At 44.6% G+C, this 27373-nt stretch overlaps 1 protein-coding gene across 1 annotated transcript; it reads right to left on the reverse strand.

Moving 5' to 3' along the window:
- Positions 1-1098: 1098 nt before the first annotated feature.
- Positions 1099-27135, reverse strand: GCNA (germ cell nuclear acidic peptidase). The gene is made up of 10 exons (XM_045538633.1): positions 27028-27135; positions 25209-25262; positions 16306-16367; positions 15890-15926; positions 10218-10583; positions 9144-9219; positions 5841-5985; positions 3997-4135; positions 1824-1987; positions 1099-1182 (listed from the first exon to the last, which is right to left on the reverse strand). The coding sequence occupies exons 5-9, from the start codon at positions 10534-10536 to the stop codon at positions 1863-1865; spliced, it is 804 nt and encodes a 267-aa protein (XP_045394589.1). The 5' UTR covers positions 10537-10583; positions 15890-15926; positions 16306-16367; positions 25209-25262; positions 27028-27135; the 3' UTR covers positions 1099-1182; positions 1824-1862.
- Positions 27136-27373: the final 238 nt, after the last annotated feature.

Below are 27373 nucleotides of genomic sequence, written 5' to 3' on the forward strand. Positions count from 1 at the left end.
GAGGTGTTGCTGGCTTTGGAGATGAAGAAACAGGCCACGAACTAAGGGATGTGGGCAGTCTCTAGAAGCTAGAAAAGACAAAGATTCTCTCCTAGAGCCTCCAGAAAGAAATAGCCCTGTTGACACACCTTGATTTTAGCTCAGCGAGACCCGTGCTGGACTTCTGACTTCCAGAACTGTAAGATAATACATCTGTGTTGTTTGTGATAACTTGCTGTGGCAGCCCTAGGGAAAGAATACAGTGTGGGTTCCAGTCCACATCCTGGGTATCTCCCAGAAGGGAAGCTGCTGAAGTACTTATGGGCAGTCCCGGAAATCAGAGAGAAACAGAGGGGAGGTGCTCCTCTAGACACGTCTCGGGGGCTTCAGACGTCTGAGTCTTGGACAAAAGAACCGAGGGTTTGTTCTTCTCTAAGCACTGGGAGTCAATGAACAGACTTTGCTAACAAGTGAGATGCAGAAAATACTTTATTTAATTTTATGACAACTACATGGCTCAGATGGCTTCATTCAATGTCATTAGCGACTAAATTCACGAAATACACTTGTCTTTTCTATCTAGGTAGGTGTAACAGGTTACATCTGACAGTAGCCCTGGTTTTGAAGTGCTGCTTTTAAAACTTGTTCTCTTTCCAGCATTATCCTCATTCCTCCAACCTGCCACTCTCATTTTTCTTTTGCATTTTGTTCTACATGTTAAACTACGGTGTCAAAATAAGACTCAAGGTAGATCCGAAGGGCTTTAGAGTATTGTCAAGGGCACAAGGTGGTTAGCAATAGAGCCCTTGGCTAAGAATAATCAGCATTAATGACATGAATCTAAAAAGGTACTTAAATTCTAATATTGCTTACTTCACAGAAACAGGTTTTTCTAAAACTTCTTATCTAAGCTAAAGGATTCCGCTCATACAAATATACCCTCTGACAACCTTAAGGAGCTTTCTTTGTTGTTTCTTGGCAACAAAATCCTTGCTGAGCTTTCTAATCACACCCCTGTGGGTAATCCCTGCAGTACTATGCAGAACTATTCTGTAATTCTGCTGCACATACTTAGCAAATGGTCACACATGCAGCATAATGGGGGTCCCATCCTTCCGAGTTAACGGCAGCATGACCAGAGACCCCTTGCATACGGCACAGATAAAGCGATTGGTGTTCAACGATCTGGTGCAGCGGCCAACCCTAGCGAGGAAAGGGACACCAAAAAACAAAGGAATCAGTCACTGTACCTCAGCATCAGCTCTGAGATGTTGGCCTTGGGCCCAAAGCCAGAATTTTCTCTGGGTTCTCAGAGAGTGGGGTACCAAGCAGCAGCAGTGGCCAGGCCAATTCAAATTAGGAAGGAGAAAGGAGAGTCAGATAGCAATCTGCTTTACTGATTAAAAATCACTGAAGAGCCACTTGGAGTACATAATAAAACATAACTAGGGCCAGGAGCGGTGGCTCACGCCTGTAATCCTAGCACTCTGGGAGGCCAAGGTGGGAGGATCATTTGAAGTCAGGAGTTCAAGACCAGCCTGAGCAAGAGCAAAGCCCCGTCTCTACTAAAAATAGAAAGAAATTATCTGGACAACTAAAAATATATATATAAAAAATTAGCCGGGCATGGTGGCGCATGCCTGTAGTCCCAGCTACTTGGGAGGCTGAGGCAAAAGGATTGCTTGAGCCCAGGAGTTTGAGGTTGCTGTGAGCTAGGCTGACGCCATGGCGCTCACTCTAGCCCGGGCAACAGAGTGAGACTCTTTCTCAAAAAAAAAAGAAAAAAATACATACATATATATATATATATAAAACTGGGAAAAGTCTGGGAAGAAAGGTCTTACCTGAATTTGCACCAAGTACATTCATACTGAATCCTGTAGTTAATTGGTATAGTTGTGGCAACAGGTGACCTTGGGCAGCTCCGGGTGTACCATGTTGGATTTCTTGGCATAATACTTCCATGCGTCACCATGAGAATCACGGGCACCATCGAGCAGCCAGGAGGCTGCATGGCATATTTCATGGATCAAAGTATCGCGGAGTCGAAAGAGGAATGAAAAGAAAGCGAGCACTAAAACTGATCCTTTTCTGGTCTGCTACCCAGCACCCTAGACTTTCAGCCCACCACACAAGCCATCTTCCAGAAGCGCACACAGGCAGGCATGAGTGTTACCTTCTCAGAATTCTGAAAGTGAAATTTCTACCTACTTCAACCCAATTTTGTTAATGGTAGAGAGCCTTTGGTGAACAGGTCTTTTGGGAACAGTTCCAATGTGCTCACCTTTTTGTGGGGCACTGCTAGAAAAACATCTAGACAAGACCTGGTTTCTGCCCTTCAGGAATGGAGATGGACAGGGTGGGGAGCAGTCACTATGGCCATGGGATTTGGTCAAGAGAAGCTCCATGGAGAAACTGTGATCTGAGCTGGGCCCTTACCAATTGACTGGATTTGCAAAGTTACAAAGGCCATTCTGGGTGTGGTGAAACACGTGAGCATGTAGTCCTTTTTTTTTTTTATTTTAGAGACCGGGTCTCACTATGTTCCCCAGGCTGGAGTGCAATGGCTATTCACAGGTGTGATCATAGTGCACTGCAGCCTCAAACCCCTGGATTCAAGCAATCCTCCCGCCTCAGCCACCCAAGTAGCTGGGATTCAGGCACATGCCACTGCACCCAGCTTGTGGTACATTTTGAAGGCCAGTGTGAAGAGAGCCTGTTGGAGCACGGACTAGTGGTGAAGTAGCGAGACTGGCCAAGTGGAGTGAGGGCAGATTACAAATGCCTCAAAAGCAGGGCTCTAGGCCTTGAAAAGCCCTAGGTTTTTGAATACAATAGAAGTTGGGGGGGGGCTTGGCTCACACCTGTAATCCTAGCACTTTAGAAGGGTGACAAGAGAGGGTTGCTTGAGGTCAGGAGTTCCAGACCAGCCTCTACTAAAAATAGAGAACAATTAGCCAGCTGTGGTGGCACACACTTGTAGTCCCAGCTACTCAGGAGGCTGAGGCAGGAGGATCCCCTGAGCCCAGGAGTTAGAAGTTGCAGTGAGCTATGATCATGCCACTGTACTCCAGTCTGGGTGACAGTGTGAGACTGTGTCTCAAACAAAAAAAAAAAGTTGGGAAGGGCTGGGCGTAGTGGCTCACGCCTGTAATCCTAGCACTCTGGGAGGCCAAGGCGGGAGGGATTGCTTGAGTTCAGGAGTTTGAGACCAGCCTGAGCAAGAGTGAGACCCCATCTCTACTAAAAATAGAAACAAATTAGCCAAACAACTAAAAATAGAAAAAATTAGCCGGGCATGGTGGCACATGCCTGTAGTCCCAGCTACTCGGGAGGCTGAGGCAGGAGGATCGCTTGAGCCCAGGAGTTTGAGGTTGCTGTGAGCTAGGCTGACACCACTGCACTCTAGCCCAGGCAAGAGAGAGACTCTGTCTCAAAAAAAAAAAAAAAAAAGTTGGGAAGAAAAACGCCCTAGATTTCTCAGCAGGAAAACAATGCAGTGTGTACAGGAAACTAACTGAGCAGGAATGAGAGCCCATTCCTGGGCAGACTTACGGATGGAGAAGGAAGATTTGGTTACTGGCTAGATATACGGGACCTTGAACCTCAGCTGCTGAGAGAATGGAGACGCTGCTGGCACAGGGGACATGGAGAGAGAAAGGCAAGTCTAGTAGAAAGACTGAGTTGGATTTACAGGGACGGTGAAACATCCAATAATGTCCTCTAAGCCAGGGGTCCCCAACTGTTTTGGTACCGGGGACTGGTTTCATGGAAGACAATTTTTTCCACAGGGGCGTGTCAAAGGGAAGGGTGCAGAGCTCAGGTGGCGATGCGCGGCCAGGTACCGAGCCGCAGCCCAGGGGTCAGGGACACAGCTCTAAGCAACGCACAGTAGGCCTGTCCACCAAGGAATGACAGTACAAGCTGTAACACAGGCTGCCAGCTAGGAGTAATTTAACAGGCACAGTGTCGGAAAGAAAGAGCACAGTGGTAGAGCTGCCATGTTCATGCCATCACCTGCAGAGTTGCAGACTTTCACAGAAATCTGGATCTTGGCGAAGCGCTCCTTCTTCGGGTGCTGTTTCTCGCCAGTGGTGCATAAGCCAGCAGTTCTCAGCATCTTTTTATTCCAGCTGATTTCTATCTTCTCTGGCAGCTGGGAATGGAAAGCAAACGTAAAAGAGTCGGAAAGCAGTTCTAAGCAGATCAGAAAATATTCACTCCAGAGTTTTCCTCCCTCTAATAAAAAGTAAAAGGAATTTTCTACCCCAAGTTCTTGGCTCAGAGCAAGTTTGAGAAGAAATTTGTCCAAAGGGCACATAAATCTAAACATTCTGGGGAGAATAAAAGCCAAGCTGAACTCCAGGTAAAGACAACTAACAGGCAATCAGGACACAAGGGAGACTGTTCAGACCACGTGAAGGCAGGATTTAGGCTCCCCTGCATGGAGACAATAGTCTGGGGCACTCAAGGAGAGAAGGACAAGGCCGGGCACAGTGGCTCACGCCTGTAATCCTAGCACTCTGGGAGGCTGAGGCGGGTGGATTGCTTGAGGTCAGGAGTTCGAGACCAGCCTGAGCAAGAGCGAGACCTTGTCTCTACTAAAAATAGAAAGAAATTATATGGCCAACTAAAAATATATATAGAAAAAATTAGCCAGGCATAGTGGTGCATGCCTGTAGTCCCAGCTACTCGGGAGGCTGAGGCAGGAGGATCGCTTAAGCCCAGGAGTTTGAGGTTGCTGTGAGCTAGGCTGACGCCACAGCACTCATTCTAGCCTGGGCAACAAAGCAAGACTCTGTCTCAAAAAAAAACAAAAAAAAAAAAAAAAGGAGAGAAGGACAAGCCTGCTGGGGTGGGCGAGATGGAAGCCTATGCATAGGAGTGGTGAGGCAGAATTGAAAATACAACTCAGATCACTTCAGGTTCTGCCCATCTGACGTGACACCACTGTCATCAGGAAGGGCACCAAAGCCTGGGGAACCTTTAGGGAAGATATGAGAATTTCCCTCCAGAAAGTCTTGTCACCAGAGACAATAATCTAAAAAACCTAGTGGCTGACAGGTCTTTCTGCCTCCAGATTCTACCTCAAACTCCTGGCCTCAAGCGATCCTCCTGCCTTGGTCTCCCAAAGTGCTAGGATTACAGGCGTGAGCTACCACACTAATCCAGTCCACATCCCCAGGCTACTGTCAGATTAATTTCCTTCAGCAGCCACTTCATGTCATGCCCCATCCCTGTGCAGTGGTACCTACCCATGTAAATCTAATCTCCTCCAACCTGATTCCCAAGGCCCTCCATTACCTGGTCCTATGCTATCAAAATATAATAAGCTTACTATGTCCTAGGCCCTGTTCTAGGCACTTTATGCATATTAACTTACATAGACTTAACAATAATTCTGTGAGGTAGTAAGGACTGTTACTGCCCCTATTTTACAGACAAGGAAACTGAGGTTAAGTAACTTGCCCAAGGTAACACAGCTCTTTCCCATTATCCTTCCACATAAATCTTCTCTTCCTGATAGTCAGGCCTCAACACGCACCTTCTCCCCCAACACTGTTTTCACCACCACTTGCCATCCTTCAAGAACCAGAAAGAGTCTCACTTCCTCCAGGCAATCTGATTTCCTGACTGTTTAGGCTCTCAGCCATTTCTCCCTCTGCTGATCTCCTGTGGTAACAACCATCTGTCTCATACATTATAACCTGTAAACATTCTTTCATGTATACATGTCTCACCTCCCCACCTAAATTGCCTCTTGGCAAAGGTGGGAAGTATACACAATTAGCACACCTCATAGCACCCAAGAGTGCTGGCGTATAGCAGGTGCTCCATCAATGCTTATTTAGCGATTCTACCTGTTTATCAAAGACGGAGCTATTAAACAGGCTGTAGATCTTCTGAACCAGCTCATCCTTATTTTGTTTGAAATTCCTTCCAGAATATTGTTTAGAGTGTTCAAGGCCAAGCAAGAAACATCCAGGTATTTGGCACGTACAATGCCTGCAAAGGTAAATTCAACTGAGTTTTGTATAGCTTAAGAAATAGGAGAAATAAATGTATAAAAGGTCATGTCAAGGGACTCTGAGAACTTGCTGCTCCCCCTTCCACATACCTCCTTAGATATGAGGGCATTTCCCAAGCCTCCATTTGTAGCCTCTTCTCTCTTTGCACATTCTCAGAGGTGTGAAGCCCATAGTTTCAACCTCAACACTACTGATCCCCACACCTGTATCTGAATTTACCTGATGCAAACTTCCAACTAACACTGTATCTCCAGCTGAACATGTTCAGTTATCAAACTTGTTATAACTGGCTGAAAACCTCAGAGGCACTTTAAAGTTCCTGTTCTCCCTTACCCCATGTTCAACTGGGCACAGAGACAGACTGCTACCTCCTGCACATGATCCTGCCCAGCCAGCCCCGCTCCTGTACAGCCTCACAGTCCCCACTCTAGTTCAAATTCCTGTCCTCCGCTTCATGCCTTGACATGACAGTATTCCTCTGTGTCCCTTTCCTACAGGATCTTTCTCTTCCATTCCAACCACACACCCCCTCCAGATTCATTTTCCTAGGCCACATTCTAATCAATGTCCCCCTCTGGCCTTTTATTGACTGCTTGGTCTGGCATTCAGGGCCCGGGTCAATCTGGTCCCAACCTCTATTTCCAGCCACCATTTCCACTCTGGCCAAAGCAGGCAACTTAAATGTTCCCTGGACACAAATTGTGATTTTCCACACTCATACCTCAGCGCAGAGAATAACCACTTGTGTAGCACTTCATCATTTGCAAAGAACTTCCTTTTGTAGTGTCATATTTAATCCTCACAACCTCCCTTCAAAGAAGCTATTACTATTTTTACAATCTCCACTTTGCTCAGAGGTTAAGTGACTTGTTCAAAAGTCACAGAGATAATGAATCTTCTGACCCAAATCTCATGGTCTTTCTGTTAAACCACAATTGCTGCCCGATCTCTCAAGGCTTAATTCAAATAGCACAAAGAATAGTGCTGATCACATAAAGGACTCAGACTGTAATTTACGTATTATTTAAACTGAAGCATTTTTATCTTAGCTGGAACAACCCACAAGTCCAGAGAGAGGAGCCCACAAAGCTGGAAAGATAAAACAGGAGCAAATACACCGAGTTTCTGACTTAACAGAACTCCAGAGACTGGGATTTTGCCAGAACATTCATTAACCCTTAAGTCACAAAATAAACCCTATGTGAGGAGGTTGGGGTGGTGAGATGGGAAAGTACCAGACAACACAAAGGAGGCTGATGTAAGGGTCTTCATCCCAAAGCCTGAAGCTACAACTCAAACATTTCTGCCTCCAATTACTTAGGTTTGAAAGCAGATTTGCATCAGCAAAGGGGGCAGATGCAAACCTGAACCATTTGCAGGCTTCAGCAGAGACCAGGACCCTTGCGTGTTTGTGCTCGTAGGAAGCTGGCCTTGTGGCTTAGCATACCTTCACTTGGAGGCCTACCCCTTTACTGCAGGCTGAGCACTTCCACATCAGAGGAACCAACAAGACCCCAAACTGGGTACATCTGACACCATGACCAGCAAGCGGCCTACACAGGAACAATGCTAAGCACAACAGGAAGCCTCCAGACTGACACAGGAAGTACCAAGGCAACAGTTACGAGTCCAAACAGGCTAGTCTCCTTTGGATGATGCAGTCTGACAATGACACCAACGGGCAACTTCTCCTGTCTTTTGTCACATTCTCTGGCAAAGCAACCTGGGAACTACCCAAGGCACACATCCCTATAGGCAAAGCAACTTAAATATGTAGCTAGGAATCCAGAGAAGAAACCTCCCTGAAAGGGGATCCATCTAAGAGCACATGATGAGCTGCTGGCAGCTGTGGCAGCGGCGAAAAGTGCGGAAACAGAGACTTTCTGCTCAGGTCCAAGTCACTGTGTTGCCCCAGTGCCTGACACATCATTCTTGTACCCCTCCCTTTAAGATGCCTTTATTGTTCAAAATACAGGTTAAAAAATAACATACAACCCTTCAAATACATTCCTTCTGTTGTAAGACAATTCTGATGTTAGTATATATTATTCCCGAATGCAAGTGAAAACAAAGAAAATAATGCTTCCTGTATCATATTTTTAAGGGAAAAAGTGAGAAGTTCCTGTAACCTAAATGAGAAAATGTGTTAATTTTTTCCTTTCTTTAAGTATGAACATGTCTTTGGTCTAAATGATCAGTTGTTTTCAGCATCAACTATACATAGCTTAAGAAAAATAAAGGAACAAGCAGTCCATTTCGCCCTAACATTTAAGCTTTAAAAATTTACATACTAGGCCGGGCACGGTGGCTCACGCCTGTAATCCTTGCACTCTGGGAGGCCAAGGCACGAGGATCGCTTGAGGTCAGGAGTTCGACACCAGCCTGAGCAAGAGCAAGACCCCGTCTGTACTAAAAAATAGACAGAAATTATATGGCCAACTAAAAATATATATAGAAAAAATTAGCCAGGCATGGTGGTGCATGCCTGTAGTCCCAGCTACTCGGGAGGCTGAGGCAGGAGGATCGCTTAAGCCCAGGAGTTTGAGGTTGCTGTGAGCTAGGCTGACGCCATGGCACTCACTCTAGCCCGGGCAACAGAGTGAGACTCTGTCTCAAAAAAAAAACCAAAAAAAAATTACATACTATACATGGTAGTAAGAGTAACTAGGTTCAGCCAGAGGACTAGAAAAGCCTAGAAGACAATCTTGACCCCTCTCCCTCCAATTCTGACCATCAGAGCAACTTGTTGCTTCTGCCTTTTCACCATTTCCACTGCCTTTGTCTTAGTTTAGTGAACACTAGTGGCCATAAGACTGTGTCCAGCCTGAAAAAAAAGTATCTTGTTTGGCTACACATTCTTTGATCTAAGGACAAAGGCATCCTCAGAGGCCAGAGATGCTGTGGGGGGCAGAAAGTGCCCCCCACCAGGCACCTGCAGCCACGCCCAGCCAGTGGCAGCCTCCTCCCCTGCTCAGGCCCTCCCATTCGGGGACAGAAACCTTGCTCCTCCGCACTCCAAACCCGGCCAGACTCCTTCATCCCCTTGCAGACTCCCCGCCACGTGCCCAGTGGACCGCTTAACATGTAACAACTGTGCAATCAATTACTGTTCAACGGAATATGAGCAGTACATACCCAGCCTCACGTTTTTCAACTTTTGCTGCTCTGGGTTTCTTCTTGGAAGGCCCACACTTTTTTCGTCCTTTAACGGCTGAAAGGATAATAGTTAATTTGTACCCTGAAAATTGGTACCATCAAGCAACTGACAGAAAGGCAAACCCAAACCCAGGAGGATCCCCCACAGCCAAGCCCAGAGCAACATCTCTGAACAAGTGTCTGAAGCCTGCATACTGCTGTGTTTGTCATGCTGAACCCTCTCACCTGTGAATCACAGAGCTGCCAGCAGCGTAAGCTGGGCAAGATTCTGTCACAGCCACCAAGGACCATGAAGGTAGAGGAGTGTGCCATTAGAGGCCAGGCAGTATGAGCAAAGGAAGCACATGCAGTTGAAGCATGGCACAGCTCACACGCTTGCTCTGAGGAGTGGCTCACAGCCGAGGCAGCACCTTCACCCTGGGTGTAAGCCAAATCTTTCTTCCTTCATCTAGGACCCATCCTGCCAGTTGCGCTAGCCAGAGATTTATGTATCAATAGTATCATTCATTTATTTAAAAAAGTTATTAAACCTCTATTACATGCCAAGCACCAGGCTAGACCCTGAAGGAGATTAAAAGATGAGGAAGAGTCCTCCCGTGAAGAGGCTCACAGTCTACGGGGGGGCGGGGGGAACGGATTCAGGAGCATATTATAACTGTGACTAGTGCTTTCGTAGAGACAGGCTCTAGAACTTAGGGAACCCAGGGAGGGAGGAGCCACTCTGACCTATGGCTTCGGCTTCATAAGGAAGTGACAATTGGACTGGGTCATAAGAAAAATGGGATATCCTCAGGACAAAATGCACAGGCAGGAAACACTCCAGGCCTGTGGAACAGAGAATACTAAGATACGGGAGCATGAGAAATACGTGGGCATTCCTCCCCCATTCTCAGAACAATCCTTTTGCTAGGACGGCTGCCTCCAGTGGCCATTAGGAAGATGCTGAAATAGCACAGGGTTGGCAGGTGGGACAGGCAGACCCAACAAGACAGACAAACTTGGCAGGCTTAGGCACATTTGGTGGGACAGGCATACTTGGCATGACTGGCTTACCAGGCGGCACACGAATATTTTTGGTTTTTTGCTTCCTTTTCTTTGGTTGTTTTGCCACAGATTTAGGCTTTTCATCAGTTGGCATCTTTCTATCTGAAATCTCTAGGTTAGCCTCAGGATCATTTGGTGGCTGGCTGAGATTTCCACCAAGATCCTGCTCACCAACATCATCAGATGCATTGCGATGGGAGACAGTAGACTCATCCAGCTCTTTCTCATCTGAGGTAGTTTGGTCCTGATCACATGAATCCCCTTCTTTTACCACAGCATCCTTCAAATCATTGCTGTCATCATCTTCCTCAAGTACTAGAGGCTCCATGATGGTCAGCTCATCGTCAGTATCAAATAACTCCTCCAGAAACTCTTCTGAAATGCAAGAGACACAGTCATATACATACTCCCTCCACCCCCACCTTATATACCAAACTTCAGCAGATTATTGAGCTCAAATTAAACAAGCTAGGAACTGTGACATTTTGAATCACAGTTAAGAATTAACTATTTTGGATTATTTTCCCTCTATTTCTTTTTTATTTTAGTGACAGATAAAATAGCCATCAAAGTCCAGTGTCAATTTCCACATCATTCTCTAAGTAACACAATGTAGTTGCTCAGGGGTTCCCAAATACGGGTCTGCAGACTTGTAGATTTTCACTGGTCCATAGCAAAATGAGAGAAATAAGAATAATAAAGTGGTGTTTTTGTCCCCATCAAGTTAAATTTCTGTAATTGGAAGAACTGTCCTGACTAAATTTTTGGTGCTCTTTACTCTATGAAATTATGGAGATAGTAGATGGTAGTTGGATTTTTTATTTCCTTCATTAGACAGATTAAAAATTGGCAACTCTATGTTGGTCAACAAAATTTCATTTTTTTTAATTGGATCATAAGTGCAAAGCTCTCAGAACCACTGACATAAGAGTGAGGAATTAGGTCCTGACACCAGCACTCTCTGAGAGGCCTTAGGAACATGCAGAACATCACTGTCTGTCTGTACTGAGCATCTTGTCACCTGGAAACAAAGGCCAGCGTGTCTGACACCACACGCTCTGTGGAGCCTATCTGGAACTCAAGGTCTAGGTTTCTATGATTTTGGATGTAAAAAAATCTAAACCGTGGCATGGGGAAGACATGAAGATATATTTATGGCACAAAACCTCTTTATCGGCCGGGCGCGGTGGCTCACGCCTGTAATCCTAGCACTCTGGGAGGCCGAGGCGGGTGGATCGTTTGAGCTCAGGAGTTTGAGACCAGCCTGAGCAAGAGTGAGACCCCATCTCTACTAAAAATAGAAAAGAAATTATACGGACAGCTAAAAAAAACATATATATATAGAAAAAATTAGCCGGGCATGGGGGCACATGCCTGTAGTCCCAGCTACCTGGGAGGCTGAGGCAGGAGGATTGCTCGAGCCCAGGAGTCTGAGGTTGCTGTGAGCTAGGCTGACGCCACGGCACTCTAGCCCAGGCAACAGAGTAAGACTCTGTCTCAAAAAAAAAAACAAAAAAAAAAACAAAAAACAACCTCTTTATCCTAAAACTGTAGCTTCTGAGTGTCTCATTTGTTTTTTAATTATGAAAGAACTTCAAATATGAAATAAGGAAAGAGAAAAGGAGTAGGTGCTCTTATGGTAAAAAGTCCTCCTTCCTAGAAAATTTAAAGATTGCCCACTTGCAGTTGAAATTTAAAATTTTTTAAAAGTAGAGACACACTGCTTACTATATATATTTAAAAAATGACTGTGACAGTGAGAAAGGTTAGAAGTGAGGTTGGAGTATGTTTTAAAGCTCATCAGATCTTTCATTCTATAGAATTTCCTAAATTCATTACAATAATGAAAAAAATGCCATGTGGAAAATAGCAAAGAAACATACAAAACCAGTCCTATGAGAGCAGCCTCCACTGCTGGGATGGATACCCACAGGTAGAGCCCAGGGGCTAGCAAGGTAAGAGCAGCCTTAGTTCAAAGTTCACCCTCAAAAGAACATCTCTTCTGATTCAAGGAGTCAGAACCTGGCGGCCTCTGGTGGTGAACTGGTTTCTGTTCCTGTCACTCCTCCCCTGCCCTCAAGCTGCCTCCTTGAGGTTCCCTTCAGTATTGGAGCAGCTTGTCATGTCAGACCCCCTGTTCAGTACCCGGACCTCTGTCCCACTCAGGCACAGCCACCCAGAGCTAGAGAGAGGGAGGGGGAAAGAAAATTGAGGGGACAGGGGGTGAAACAACAGGAGACTAGGGCTCCAAGTCACTTTTCCTTTCCCTGCTGATATCCCAGGTTAGCTAGGAAACTGGCCAACGATAGCTCTCGGGTAGTGATCTAAGAAGTACCCAGAGAAAGTACATAGTCATCTTTTATATTAAATGTAAGCACTGTGTCCCTACTTTAAAACAATTTTTAATTTCTTTAAGGACCTCCCATTTTCAGTTGAGTTCAGCTTAGCAAACATTAATTAGGTGCCCAAGTATCATGCTCTACACCTGGTACTGACTGAACAAAGATCAGTGAAATACTATCCCTAATGCTTAAGAAGCTTCTAGTCTTCCTGTGTCTCATGTCCACTGAGCAGGTAGGTTCTGAACTGTAAGTAAAGCTCTGAGCCCCACAAAAAAGCCTCTTTGAATCCAAAGAGGCAAGGATCTTCTGTGAGAAACAGGCTCTAAGAAACACAGGAATCTCTAGAAAATATAAAGGAAGTGGCCAACAGCAGACATCAATAGCTTGATGAAGAAAGCAAGGATTTCCCCTGACATTTCACTGCTAGCTGGCCCACAACCACCACCCACCCACGTATCCATCAAGCTGGAAGAACGAGTCCATGCCTCCTACTCCTTTCCTCCTCCTTGTCATTCCCACACATAGAGAAGGAGAGGAAGAGAGGAAGAGGGAGTAGCAGAGCAGCCTCCATACTTCTCAGCCTCAGTTCTCGACTTTGTCCCCTCTGTTCCCCTGGTGTAGTTCAAGGCAAGCAAGAACTCTACTGAGGGGGCCGCCTGAGGTCTAAGGCAGAAAGAACAGTGGCTTCTGTGTTAGGAAATTGACCAAAAGGTACAGGGAACCCAGCCATATCCACATCCAGCACATAGGAGGAAAGAAATGGTAGCACTTGCTACTAAGTGATTCCGAATAAAAAGTCTGCTGACTCTTATCCTCAAACTACTGTGTGTGATGAGGTTTCAGAGCTCAGCTGCTTCTCTAAGGGAGTAGTAAACTTGCCATCACTGCTTATTTCAAATAGCCTGGATTTCTTTTCCTTACAGAAGTATTCATCATCAGATTCCCAGTCAATCATCTCGAAGCTGAGTGATGAGAGGGGGAAAAACAAAAGAGAAATATGAATGCGACAGTCTCCCTGTGATGGCATTTTCAATGAACATGATCACTTGTCAATTTTTTGACTTTTCCCCACAATAATTCTGTTCCCCTTCTTTAGAGCTACTCAATCTTTCCATTATTCCTGCTTTTCCATCTTTCCCATCTTTCTACTGCATCTTTCCATCTGTCTCACTTCTAAAAGAAGGTGTCTGTCACGCATTGAGAGTGAAATGGGCTGTCAGAGTGTTCACATTCAAATAGTTTTGGTGCGGGGGAAGGGAGCTGATAGGGAAATGTCTAGTTAGAAAATGTCATCATTTTTCTTTATCGAGTTTGAGATCCAGTTGTCTGGGAAGGGCAAAGGGCCAAGATGGAGAGAGGCAGCCTGAGAGCAAGGAGGTTTCTCCTCAGCACCACTCTCTGCAACCCAAAACCAGCACCCCCTCTTGAATTGAAAGAGTGCTCTGGCAGGAGTCAAACTCAGTGGTGGCCCTGCACCACTGAGGGTGCCAGTGGTGTGCACCCCCTGGGGTCCTCATTCTCAGCTGGGGCTGGTATTTGGGTCAGAGACTCCAGCAGGATGAAATTTGCCACACTCCTGTATTTTCCAAATAGTGTAACATAGGCATGATGTACTTCTTATGATGAGAGAAAAATAATATACTGTTACAGGACTTGTATGCACCTGTTACAGATATAAATGTTAATCTATTTCCACCATGTTCACCACTTTTAAGCTGCCAAATTGATGGGCCTTTGCTATCCTGTTGACTATTCCATCCTTAAAACTCTCTCTTTTTTCTTGATTTCTGGAACACAGTTATCTTTTGGTCCTCATCTCACCTTTCCATCTCACTCCTTCTCACTCAATTGCCTCCTTCAAGTCAACCCCAGGGTTTATCCTCAGCCTCTTGATGGCAATCCAATCAATTCCTAAGGATTGGGTTACCAAGCCCAATATGTCAGCCCAATCCATTATATCCAGCCTGACTTCTAACTTCTAGCTCCACAGTAACAACTTCTTACCTGGACATCCTGTGGGCTGGGCCAGTATTTAGTCAGCATGCACAGGCACAGCCTTACCAATTGTTTATTGATAGCATCTGTTCTGAGGGGCAGGCATCCATCCTCACAAATCCCTGCCTGTGCTCCATTGGTCGTTAGATGTTTTGAGTATCACCCAGCCTACAAGCCCCTCAGTTCCAACATGCCCAAAACAACTCGTCACTGTCTTCCCAAATCCACTCTTCCTATAGTATCCCATATATAGAAGCCATTTGGGACTAGACCAAGAACTGTGGGCACTTCTTGCAGGCCCCTTAAAACAGATTTTCTTTAAATATTTGTTCAACATCTACCTAGTAGAGGCTGGAAGAAACTAATTTCTCTATTTGGCGATGGTTACGCTACCACATGCATTTGTCAAAATTCACCAAACTGCACACCTAAAAAGGGTGAATTTTATTGTATGTAAATCATACCTCACTAAAGCAATAAACCTGAATTTAAAACTATAATTAATAAAACTGATCATTTCCAATTAATGGCTTTATATTATACAATGCCTAATTTGGTTCTAGGATTTCAGCTGACTGTAACTGCCAACTTCAAATGACTTTTCAAACATTGCTATCAGGCATTTTTACATGTTGCAAAAATACTCAAAAGAGATAAATCAAAGCACTATTTGCCTTGATGCAGGGAGCAGGAATGACCAATTCACATTGCTGTAGTAATTCAAGGAGTCAATGTGCAAACCAGGGTTGCCTAGCCCCATACTTCATATATATTACAGTAATTTTTCAGCACCTCCTATAGTTTGAGACCTGGACAACACCCCTTTATCTAGCTCCGGTTAGACCAGAGGATTCATTAATAGGAATAGTAGTAGGTAAGGCTGAAAGATAGATTATGGCCAGACCACAGCGGGCTGTACATACTGGGCTAAACAGCCTGATCTTTCTATAACAAGCTATTTGAATTGGGGATCAATAAGATCAAAGCAGTGCCTTGGGAGATTCATGTGGAACTGGTATCCAGACCGGATCACAGGAGGAAAAGATCATGATCAGGAGCCCAGTTAAAAAGGAGTAAAAACCGGTAAGGGCTTGGACTAGTGGAGACTGGAAGTAAGGCATGGTTCACAGACATTTTGAAGAAGAAATTGATCAATTAGATAACGCGCCAGAGACAAGGAACCTAATATTTTGAAGCCGGTTGGAAGGTCAAACACCCATTATGATCCTGCTGAGCACCAGTGTTCACAGAGGAAATGTGATGTTTACTCTTACATCTTCTTAATCAGAGCATCAGGCTTTTTTCCTTAAAAAAATGTCAAGTTTCGATAATTCTCCTACTCACCCGATTGGTATCTCCTCTGCTTCCGTTGTGGTCACAACTAAACCAGAGAAAGAAAGAGGGCATTAGGAAGCATCTGAAGCACGATACATTTGGCTAGCCATGTGTTTAACTCCCTAAAACCAAAGTCCATAAATTAGAGCTGGTTAAAATTTACATCTCCCATGAAAGATAAAGAGGAAATAAAAGTAAGGAGACACAGACCCAAAAAAAGGTACAGGAAGTGTGTTGGAAAAGAAGCCCAGAGAAACTCCTCTGCTCCTGACAGTAGGGAAATAAACTTCCTTTCCCCAACCTAGATAGAGTCCTAGAGGAGATGAACCTAGGACCAGCTTATGCTAAACGTCCCAAATGACATTTCAGTCATCTCTACAAACACACTTCAAAATGTACATTACTGCTGAGTGGACTCTACTTACTGGGCTCCCTGCCTTCATCAGACTCATCGTCTTCATCGCTGGACTCAAGAGTGAGATGGAAACTGCAAAAATAAAAGACACTTTTTAAAAGGAAGGCTACCAGCATCATAAGCAACCAAACATCACACATCTCAAGTAAGTGAAGAGAACAACCAATGAGAGTTTCTGAAATACAAAAAGGTTGGCAGGGCTTTAAGCCTCTATCACAGTAGTGGCAGTAAAAAAAAAAAAAAAAAAAAAAAATAGAAGCAACAAGCCGCTAAGTAGTCTTTACTGCTGAATCAAAGATAGGGGAAAAATGTTAGCTGAGTAAGATTAGCTGTCAGTGAGAAGCCTGTTTTCTGCCAAGTGATTTATTTCTATTTAAAGATATGAAAGTGAGTCCTGAGAAAGGGGCCATGGGAAAAAGGGCTTGAGGATGAAGAGATTGCAGTTAAAAATCAAAAGGTTTAAAATAAAATTTTGCTGTAAGTTTGACCAGATTTTTTTAAAAAGGGAGTAAAGGAGCAACGAGGTCCCCTTTCAGGGCGTTACCGCTTGGAGAGCACCTACTGATGAGCTTCCTATCTAGGTAAATGGCCAAGGACTCAAGTCCACTTCTTGGGGAGCCAACAAAGGATGTTTTCAAAGCTGCAACTGCTCTCTGCAGTGAGCCACGATGTCGGGGCCTCTTGCTTCTCTGCCTCTTGAGACGCCTGTGGACCCAGCATGCGCTCTCCACTGCTCATGCAAGGCCACTCTGCCCATGGCTGTTGCTTACCAGACGGCTGCGCATACTACCTGAGGTGAAGCCAAGCGCATTCCTGCTCAGGACCCTTCAGCTCCCCGGACAGCAACCGACTGGATATCCCACTGTCAGCCGCTCATTACACAGGGCCAAACCCCAGCCCAGAGGAGCCACAGAGCCACGCTGCAGTAAGCACCACTTCACTGCTGGAGCTTGGCTACATCGGAGGTAATCTTGTCATTAGTTATTGTGACTCATAGCCACAGAGGATATCAAAATGCTAGAGGAGGGCCGGGCGCAGTGGCTCACGCCTGTAATCCTAGCACTCTGGGAGGCCGAGGCGGGTGGATTGCTCAAGGTCAGGAGTTCGAGACCACCCTGAGTGAGACCCCGTCTCTACTAAAAATAGAAAGAAATTATCTGGCCAACTAAAAATATATATAGCAAAAAAAATTAGCCGGGCATGGTGGCACATGCCTGTAGTCCCAGCTACTCGGGAGGCTGAGGCAGTTAGGATCGTTTAAGCCCAGGAGTTTGAGGTTGCTGTGAGCTAGGCTGACGCCACGGCACTCACTCTAGCCTGGGCAACAAAGTGAGACTCTGTCTCAAAAAAAAACAAAACAAAAAAAAAAAAAATGCTAGAGGAGGTAGACATAATAGCTCTAAGGAAGTCCAGGTTTCACATATCAAAAGTTAGACTTGGCCAGCACGGGGGCTCACGCCTATAATCCTAGCACTTCAGGAGGCCAAGGCGGGAAGGATCGCCTGAGGCCAGGAGTTCTAGACCAGCCTGAGCAAGAACGAGACCCCATCTCTAAAAAAATAGAAAAAGTAGCCGGGTGTGGTGGGACTGTGCACACCTGTAGTCCCAGCTACTCGGGAGGCTGAGGCAGGAGGATTCTTGAGCCCAGGAGTTTAAGATCGCAGTGAACTATGATGACAACACTGCACTCTAGCCCAGGTGACACAGCAAGACCCTGTCTCAAAAAAAAAAAAAGTTATTGCTTTGGGAGGTTTTCATAAAGAGGAAAAAAAAAAAGAAAAGAGAAAGTCAGACTTCACTTCTTTGGGACTTTTCATTTGGCCTAGAGGCTGTTACTGGGCTTATTGTCTACTTTTTCAGTCTTTCAAGACACATGCTGGCTCACTCCCTTGATTAGATTTCCTATTCATTTATCAGCCACTACACACTGGACTTATTCAGTAGTAAGCTTCACATTTATTTTTTTAGTAAGGAAAGAAAACTCTTGCTGGGTGTAAAGTTTCCTAGGCATGGGTCAAGACATGACCTTGGTTATCAGTAAATAGCACTACATACAAACTAAAAAGTGATTCATACTTCATCCACCCTTTTACATTTGTGTTACACACACACAAATATTTATGATACACATACAAATATTTTTTGAGAGGTCAGGCAAAAGGAACAAAGGATAGGAAACATGACACAGAAAGTTACACAACAGAGAGCCCCACCCCAAACCCTAAAGGCAAAATATCCAATTCCGGGATGGACAGTAACCAATAGAAGTGGTCCAAGGAAAGCACTAAGGAAGAAATACGTGGTCGAAGAGAAGGCAGATTTTGTTTGGTATCTTTTTCAAGTAAAATTCACCACCAGGAGTACAAGTCCGTAGATTGTGTTTCAACGCTCATGTTACTGTCATTGGAAAATACATGCAGCCTGGGCGCAGTAGCCCACACCTGTAGTCCCAGCTACTCTAGAGGCTGAGGCAGGAGGAGCGCTTGAGCCCAGGAGTTTGAGGCCTCAGTGGGCCATGTTTGTGCTGTGAATAGCCAGTGCACTCCAGCCCGGGCAACATAGACAGATCCTGTCTCAAACTCCTGGCCTCAAGCGATCCTCCTGCCTTGGCCTCCCAAAGTGTTGGGATTATAGGCATGAGCCACCACGCCTGGCCCAGATCCTGTCTTTGAAAAAAAAAAAAAAAAGGAAAAGAAAGGAAAGAAACTATATGCATCAAGGGAAGAGCCTGTGAGCTTAACCAGAACTCTAACATGAAAGGAGTAGGAAATTCACATTAGAAGTCTTTGAAGATACATCAAACAAAAACTCTCAAAAACTTTATGAAAAATCGAAAGAAGTTCACCCATTTAAAACTGGGGCCAGCGACTGGGCATGGTGGTTCATGCCTATATTCCTAGCACTTTGGGAGGCCAAAGTGGGAGGATCACTTGAGGCCAGAGGTTCAAGATCAGCCTGCGCAACATAGTGAGAACTCATCTCTAAAAAAAGTTTTTTTTGAAAATTAGCCAGGCACGTGCCTGTAGTCCTAGCTATGCGGGAGGATCGCTGGAGCCCAAAAGTTTGAGGTTGCAGTAAGCTATGATCTCCCTACTGCACTCTAGCCCAGGCGATAGAGCAAGATCCTGTCTCAAAGAAAAACATATATATATAAAACTGGAGCCATAAATCATGAAGAATGTATATGCTTTTATATGACTATAGGAAAAGATCTAAAAGAATCAACACCAATTTATTCATACCTCAGAAGAATGGGAGGACGTGTCCACGTGAAGGTGAACTTTGACTTTTTACTTTATATGCTTTTGTATTGTTTATTTTTACCACAGACCCATATTCCCTTGGCAATTTTTGCAACTCAATAAATGTTATAATTACACATGACGAGGACATCTGTGGTTCATTCATTCACTGATTCAACATTTATTGAGCATCTACTATATGTTTGGTACTGGGGCTACAAAAAGGAATAAGACTTCCAAGGCTCTAACAGTGTAGTGACAAAGACACAAAAGTAGGCCGGGCGCGGTGGCTCACGCCTGTAGTCCTAGCCCTGTGGGAGGCCGAGGCAGGTGGATCGCTCGAGGTCAGGAGTTCGAGACCACCCTGAGCGAGACCCCGTCTCTACTAAATATAGAAATAAATTATCTGGACAACTAAAAATATATATAGAAAAAAAAATTAACCGGGCATGGTGGCGCATGCCTGTAGTCCCAGCTACCCGGGAGGCTGAGGCAGGAGGATCGCTTGAGCCCAGGAATTTGAGGTTGCTGTGAGCTAGGCTGACGCCACGGCACTCACTCTAGCCTGGACAACAAAGTGAGACTCTGTCTCAAAAAAAAAAAAAAAAAGAAAAAAAGACACAAAAGTAAATAGAGGGTTTTTATGAGCCTCATTCCAGAACAACTGGAATCAGAAACTACATTTTTAACAAGCACCCCCAGGCAATTGTGACCCAGGAAGCTGGAGGACCACACTTTCAAGAACACTAGTTGAGTTTAAGAGCCTTCTTTTCCTTGAATCAGGAAATATCAACAGGATGCTAACTAAGTATAGGATGCTAACTAAGTAAACTTCGCATTGTTATGAAATTTGAAACAATAGCCAGCCTGCTAAATGACCCATTTGCTTTTCTGATCCAATTATTTAAACTCAGTATAACAGGGTAGTTTTTAAAATAAGGTATTTCTGTGTTGAGCCTAAGAAATATTGATTTATAGAAATGCCCCTCTCAAGGCTTTGCCCTAAAGGAAAATGTAAATGCGTTAGTTCGCATATCAAAAGCTACCGGGCCTCAGGAGGGCGTCTCAGTGATCAGTAGCAGCTCCAGTCCAGGCCTGTGGCTCTCACCTGCTTTGAAAGACAAAGCAGGTCTTGCCTAGAGCCATGGGATGCCGGAGCTGATGAACACAGACAGGCGCCTGAGATGAGAGCTGACCCAAGCCGGGCGCAGACAGAACCACGTGGTTAAAGTAAATAGCATAAGGCACAGCTCCTGTTTGACTTCTAACTCCCCGTATTTCTGCATATCATCAAGGCTACCTTGTGACAGTACTAACAAAACGAAGACACTTGGGCTAAAAAAGACTAGTCAGTGGGTACCAGAGAGTACTAAATAGCCTTTGAATGATGGATGAAAACCAGTAGTCCACTTCTTGAATTATATTTCAGTAGCACTTCTGCCTACAAAGTGCCAAACCATACTTCCCCAACCCCCTCACTCTGTTAATGACCTTGTCTCATAGGACACTGGGAAAATAGAAGCAATCAGCTGGGAACTCCCTCATCCTCCCACCAACAAATCTCCCAAACTATGTGCAACTATACTGGGCTCTCTGGCACTTTCTCTATCGCTAACAGCAAACAGTGCCCCTACCGCTATCAAAAGCCAATCCCTCCCTCATACTTTCGACCTCATCCCCTTCAGCCTTCTCAGGGATTTTATTCTTATAATTCCAGCACTCTGTGCTGCATCATTGAGCCGAGACTCTCTCCTGGATCATTCCTTCTACTATCCCTAGACCCCATGTCCCCAATTTTATGTTAATAGCCTTGAGCTCTCCATTGAACTCTGTCTACTTGACATCTTGGATATTCACTAATATTTAAAACATCACATGGCCACAACACAGAATTCTTGATTTCTTCCCCTCAACCCTGTTCCTCTTCCAGCCTCACCCATCTCAGTCAATGGCAGCACCATCCTCCCAGTAACGCAAGCCCATAACTGAAGAGTCATCCTGGATTCCTCTCTTTCCCTCACCTCCCACAACCAACTCATCTGCCAGACCTGTTGGCTCTACCTTTATAACATTATTTCTTCTAATCTAATACATCATTATATGTACCTCTAAGAAAGAAAAAGGCTGGGTGCAGTGCCTCTTGTCTATAATCCCAGCACTTTGGGAGGCTGAGGCAAGAGGATCACATGAGGCCAGGAATTTGAGACCAGCCTGGGCAACATAGTGAGACTCTCTAAAAACAAAAAAAAGGAACGAGAAAGAGAGAGAGAGAGAGGAGAGAAACACTACCAAACTACAACCTGCCTTCAAATGATGCATGCCAATTTCAGAAATGTGAAAATATGAAAAGTTGTCTCAGAACTGATGAAATTACAATATACTGCATATTCATCCAAATCTCTCCAATTCTATTACCACCCTACTCTAAGCCACCATCACATCTCACCTAGACTTCTATAATATCAAGTTCCTGGGCCTTGGCTGCAAAAGAAACATTTTTTCACAGGGCTATTGTGAAAAGTAAACAAGATAAGGTCTGCCCCCCTCTACTCCTATGGCATCGTGTACTTCTGCCCCATCACAGCATTTGTCACGTTTCTATCCCCCACCCCAGGCAGTAAGTTATACAAGGACCTGGAAGTGTATTTGTTTCACATTGGTCAGTACAAAGCCAGGATTCAATAAATATTTGTTGAATGAATGAATGTATGAATGACTCTCAGAGAGTGATTCCAAGGACCCCTTTTATTATTTTCCACTCCCCGATATAACTTCAAGTTGTGAAAGGATTTTGCCTACTAGATCTAAGTAATAATTTTCTCTATGTAAAACTATAATGACATATATGCTCATCTATGTGAAGGATTGAGGTACAGAGTTAGCCCAAGGTAAAACAAACAAAAAACAAAACAAAACACTAAGAATCCTATCTGCATTAATGAAAATACAGTGCCCAGATATCAGGGGAAGCAGTGGTCCCAACTTGCAGCTAGGGTGGGTGTAAAGATTGGCAGGTTGTTGTCCAGCCTCAAAGACAATCTCCAACCAGAATCCCAGGATCTGGTCTTTGCACTTATAGCTTCAGAAACTCAAGTTTATCAATTCTTCATCAAACACTAAAGGCATAACTCCTGTTAACCAAATTCACAAGGGACTGACTAATAAAAAAGAATGTCTATTTACTTCCCAGGACAACTCATGCCAACCATCTGCCCTGGGCACTCTCTCTTTGGGAGCAGGTGACTGAGGGTCATGGAGAGAGCTATGATTTGACCTTCTGCATTTTTGAACATACAAATAATATTACTTTAATTTTTAAATTAAATGCTACAAAAGCATCTTTGTGCATTTAATTACTTTCATAAACTGGATTTTCCTAGAATTGGCTTCCAAAAATTAAAGTAAACAAAAGTATGCCCAATTTTATAGCTCTTGGTACATTTGATTAATCATTTCCAAAGGGTTCTGTCAATTTATGTTAGCAGCAATACTCCAATAGGGTTAAATATTTTAAATTTGCTAATTTAATATGTAAATAATTTTTAAATTAGCACTTTTTATTGCTTAAGATGTATATTTTCCAACCTTTGCTGCATTCTTTTGCTAATCCCCCCTTTATAATGACTATCATGAAATAAGGTTTATCAGCTAGTTTTTGTGACTGATAAAAAATAATCAAAAGAGGAAGAACACTTTGTCCCTATTCCTCCAACAGTCCCACTCCCCAGAGATAAATAATGTATCTTATTTATCCTTCTAGAAAGTTCTTAAGCATAAGCACATATCAGCACAAGTACAGACACCTCTTTTTTTTTGACAAATAGCATTATGCTATATGAATTGTTCTGCAGCTTGCGTTTTTCACTTTATATACCTTAGTGGTCTTTCCATTACCAGTGCACATAGCTCTCCCCCGGAATGTCCCCGTATACTGGTCATTAAATCATACATCTTTCTTCTACAGAACTGAACACTGACCAAAACAGCCTGTATATGTCTGCATATGATTATATGAACATGAAGAAAAGCATGGTAGGATATGTAAATATTTAGTATGAGTTACAGGGAGAAGAGACAGGGGAAAAGGGGAAAAGGAGTCAACACAAAGTAAGACTGAACTACAAAAAAAGCATGTATACTATAACCATGATTATGCACTTATACATATGTGAGTATGTATAAAGACATTAAATCAAATTGTTTTAAAACAAAAAGAAAAAGTTCTAGTAGTAGAATTGCTGGTTCAAATGACATGGGCATTTAAAATTTTGATACTGCCAGAATGCCTTCCATAAAGGTTGTACCAATTTATGCTCCCACCAAGAGTGTTTAAGATTGCCTATTTTCCTATAAATTTGCCAAAACTAGATATTATCAAATTTTTTTATCTTTGCCAATCTGATTTATGAAAAATGGTATTTCATTTAAAAATTTGTATTTAGGCTGGTCTCGGTGGCTCATGCCTGTAATCCTAGCACTCTGGGAGGCCAAAGCGGGAGGATCACTCAAGGTCAGGAGTTCGAGACCAGCCTGAGCAAGAGCAAGACCCCGTCTCTACTAAAAATAGAAAGAAATGATCTGGACAGCTAAAAATATATAGAAAAAATTAGCCGGGCATGGTGGCACATGCCTGTAGTCCCAGCTACTGGGGAGGCTGAGGCAGAAGGATTGCTTGAGCCCAGCAGTTTGAGGTTGCTATGAGCTAGGCTGACGCCACGGCACTCTAGCCCGGGCAACAGAGCGAGACTCTGTCTCAAAAAAAAAAAAAAAAAATTGTACTTAATGATAAATAATTAAAAGTTGAATAAATTTTAATGTCTAGGGGCCATTTGTATTTCTTTCCCAGAGAGCTACGTTCTAATATCCTTTGCTCATTTGTGTTTGCTCACCTTTTTCTAAATTATTGATTTGTAAAAGTTCTTTGTCGATTAAGGAAAAAAGCCCTTTACATATGTAATGCAAATATTTTTCCAGTTTTTTGCCGTTTTTATGCTTTTTGTTTGATATCAAACTTAGAAAGACCTTTCCACTCCAAAATTATTGGAAACAAAATCCACCTATGCATTCCTCTAACATTTTTTATTTTAATTTTTAACTTGTTTCATCAACATAGTAAGACTAAACTAAGAAAAAATAGAACTTTTAAAATCTCACCCCTCCAAAAGCAATGACGAAACAAATTGTAAGGAAAAGATGGGAGGAAAGGAGTGGGAAGAGAATTCATAAGATTCTTTTTTTGTTTTTTTGGTTTTTTTTGAGACACAGTCTCACTCTGTTGCCCGGGCTAGAGTGAGTGTTGTGGTGTCAGCCTAGCTCACAGCAACCTCAAACTCCTGGGCTTAAGTGATCCTTCTGCCTCAGCCTCCCGAGTAGCTGGGACTACAGGCATGCGCCACCATGCCTGGCTAATTTTTTCTATATATATATTTTTTTAGTTGGCCAGATAATTTCTTTCTATTTTTAGTAGAGACGGGGTCTCACTCTTGCTCAGGCTGGTCTCAAACTACTGATCTCGAGCGATCCACCCGCCTCGGCCTCCCAGAGTACTAGGATTACAGGCATGAGCCACCGCGCCCGGCCAAGATTCTTGAGACTTAAATCAACCAACTGCAGCGTTTGGATCTCATTTGTACCTTGATTCAAATAAACTATTTTTAAAAAAAAATCTCACCCATCATATCCTCGAAGTACAATTCTCCAGGCTCTTCTTCGGACCTGTCTATGTCTGTAGTCAAGACAAAGAGATGCCTTCTTAAGAAGATCAGAACTCAGAACCAGTAAGACATTTCTACCTTCTGCATTTATCTTTCAGCATCTTTTACACCTTAATTTAAAGCTGAAACTTTGCTCTCTGATATGAAAAATATTTAAAATTTTTTGTTGCAGACTTTTCCTGGATGGAGAAAACTAGAAACATGGTGTATCACCCACCCTAGGGGTTCTTTGCAGATCAATCAGAAAGCCCAAAGCGCAGGACGGCCCCTGAGGTTAAGTCACTTCAAACACCATGTGTTAGGCACCGTGCAAGGAAGATAGTCATTCACCTATTAGCCCCCAGATAAATTTTCTCCTCGGTGTAAGGCTTTAGCATGCATAAACTCCTACTCGGTCCCCCGCCCAGTGCTCTCTCAACCCCCAGATTCCAACCTCTGCACCCCCCCTACCCCTCTGCCAGTCTTCACTGCTCAGGCCTCGTCCACCCCACACCCCCACCCCCCTCCACCCTCCCTCCACTCATCAGCCAGTCTTCTACTGATCAGGTTTCATCCACCCCCACGCCCCTCCCAGCCCTCCACCTCCCATTACGCCTCCACCCTCCCTATGCCTTCACTCCCCCTACTCCCGTCTCACACCTGAAAGAAGTCTTCCACCTATAAGGTAGACCCTTCCATCCTCCCCCCTCCTCCACCTCCTTACTCCCCACTCTCAACTGGTCTTACCCAAACTAGGCCACCACTACCTCTCCTACCTCCCCTCTTCCCAACCTCCACCCTCCCCAATCCCCTACTCCAGCTTCCCACTGGTCTTACCGGCCTCCACCATCCTACTCCAACCTCCCGCCGCCAGCCAGTCTTCCACCAAACAGGCTTCAAACCCTCCACACACTCTCCACACCTCCTGCATCACAACAGGCCTAGACTCTCTCCCCACCATTCCAACCTCAACCAGGCTTCCACCAATCAAATCTCGACCCCTCCACTATCCCCACCTCCAGCTGGTCTTCCACCAATGAGGGGTTGAGCTCTCAACCCCTCTACCCTTCCCCCCACCATTGGCACCTCCTACTGGTCTTCCACCAATCAGGCCTCGACCCCTCCATGCTCCCCCCTGCTATCCCCGCCTCCAGCTGGTCTTCCACCAATCAGACTTCCATTCCCCCCACATCTCGATCTAAACTCCTCCCCACTCCTGCCTTCCACCCCCAGTCTTCAAGCGTCTCGACCCCCCCCCACACACACACCCCACCTCTACCCCCCCTCCACTCCCACCTCATCTTGCCAGCCAATCTCCCACAGATAAGACCTCAAGCACCCCCACTGGCCTGCCACCTCCCCCCAGGCCTCCACTTCCCCTACACCCCCTCACTCCACCAGGTCTTCTACCACTCTGGCCCAGGCCCCGCAACATGTTTCCATCCCCTCTCAAGCCCCCAGCCGTTCTTCTGCCGCTTGGTCCTAGACCCCCCCAATCACCCTGCACCCCCCCACCCCCACTTCCTCCCACCCCCACGGGAATATCTGTCCTTCCCATTCCCGCCATACCAGAATATCATTAACAAAACAAAATCCCTTCTTCCAGAAGCTTTTTTTCCCCTCCCGGTGGAAACTGGCAAGATATTTTGCCCGAATCTCAGTCCCAAAATCCATGGGCAATCAGAGTCTAAGGTACACGGTAGTCCTGATTTTAATTAAATCAGCCCCATTGGGATTAGCTTCTAGATTGCTCCCGCTTCAGCTTCAGTGCCCATCTCAGTCCCACTGGCCACCTACCTGCTGCTGCAGCCTCCGGCATGGCGGATTCTAGCTCACCTCCAACTGGCTTGCAAATTAACCTCTACAAGCCTCTTCCATAATAATGAGGATTTCATAACTCTGCCTGAGAGGTCTGGGCAAAGAACCTAAATGTTAGCTATCATTAAGAGGCATGTGCTTCAAGTAAAAGAGTGGGTTAGGATTGGAGTAGAACCTTAAAACAGGCAGTTCATAAATCACACAAGTTTATTCTAGGTGTGCAAGCAACCCCCTTAGACAGAGGCAGAAGCTAAAGGAGACAAATAACTGGCACAGATTCTTACATAGAAGAGGGTAGAGGTAAAAACTTTTATGAGCAGGCTAC

Source organism: Lemur catta, chromosome X (assembly GCF_020740605.2).
Source record: "Lemur catta isolate mLemCat1 chromosome X, mLemCat1.pri, whole genome shotgun sequence".
In the NCBI taxonomy this organism is placed as follows: Eukaryota; Metazoa; Chordata; class Mammalia; order Primates; family Lemuridae; genus Lemur; species Lemur catta.

What these genes read in the sequence shown, in the direction of transcription:
- GCNA (XM_045538633.1), bottom strand. Translation starts at nt 10,536, where the DNA reads ATGGAGCCTCTAGTACTTGAGGAAGATGATGACAGCAATGATTTGAAG. An exon ending in AAATATTCGTGTGCCGCCTG is followed by an intron (nt 9,220 to 10,217) that starts GTAAGCCAGTCA and finishes TTATCCTTTCAG; the next exon opens with CCGTTAAAGGACGAAAAAAG. An exon ending in GTTGAAAAACGTGAGGCTGG is followed by an intron (nt 5,986 to 9,143) that starts GTATGTACTGCT and finishes TTACCTTTGCAG; the next exon opens with GCATTGTACGTGCCAAATAC.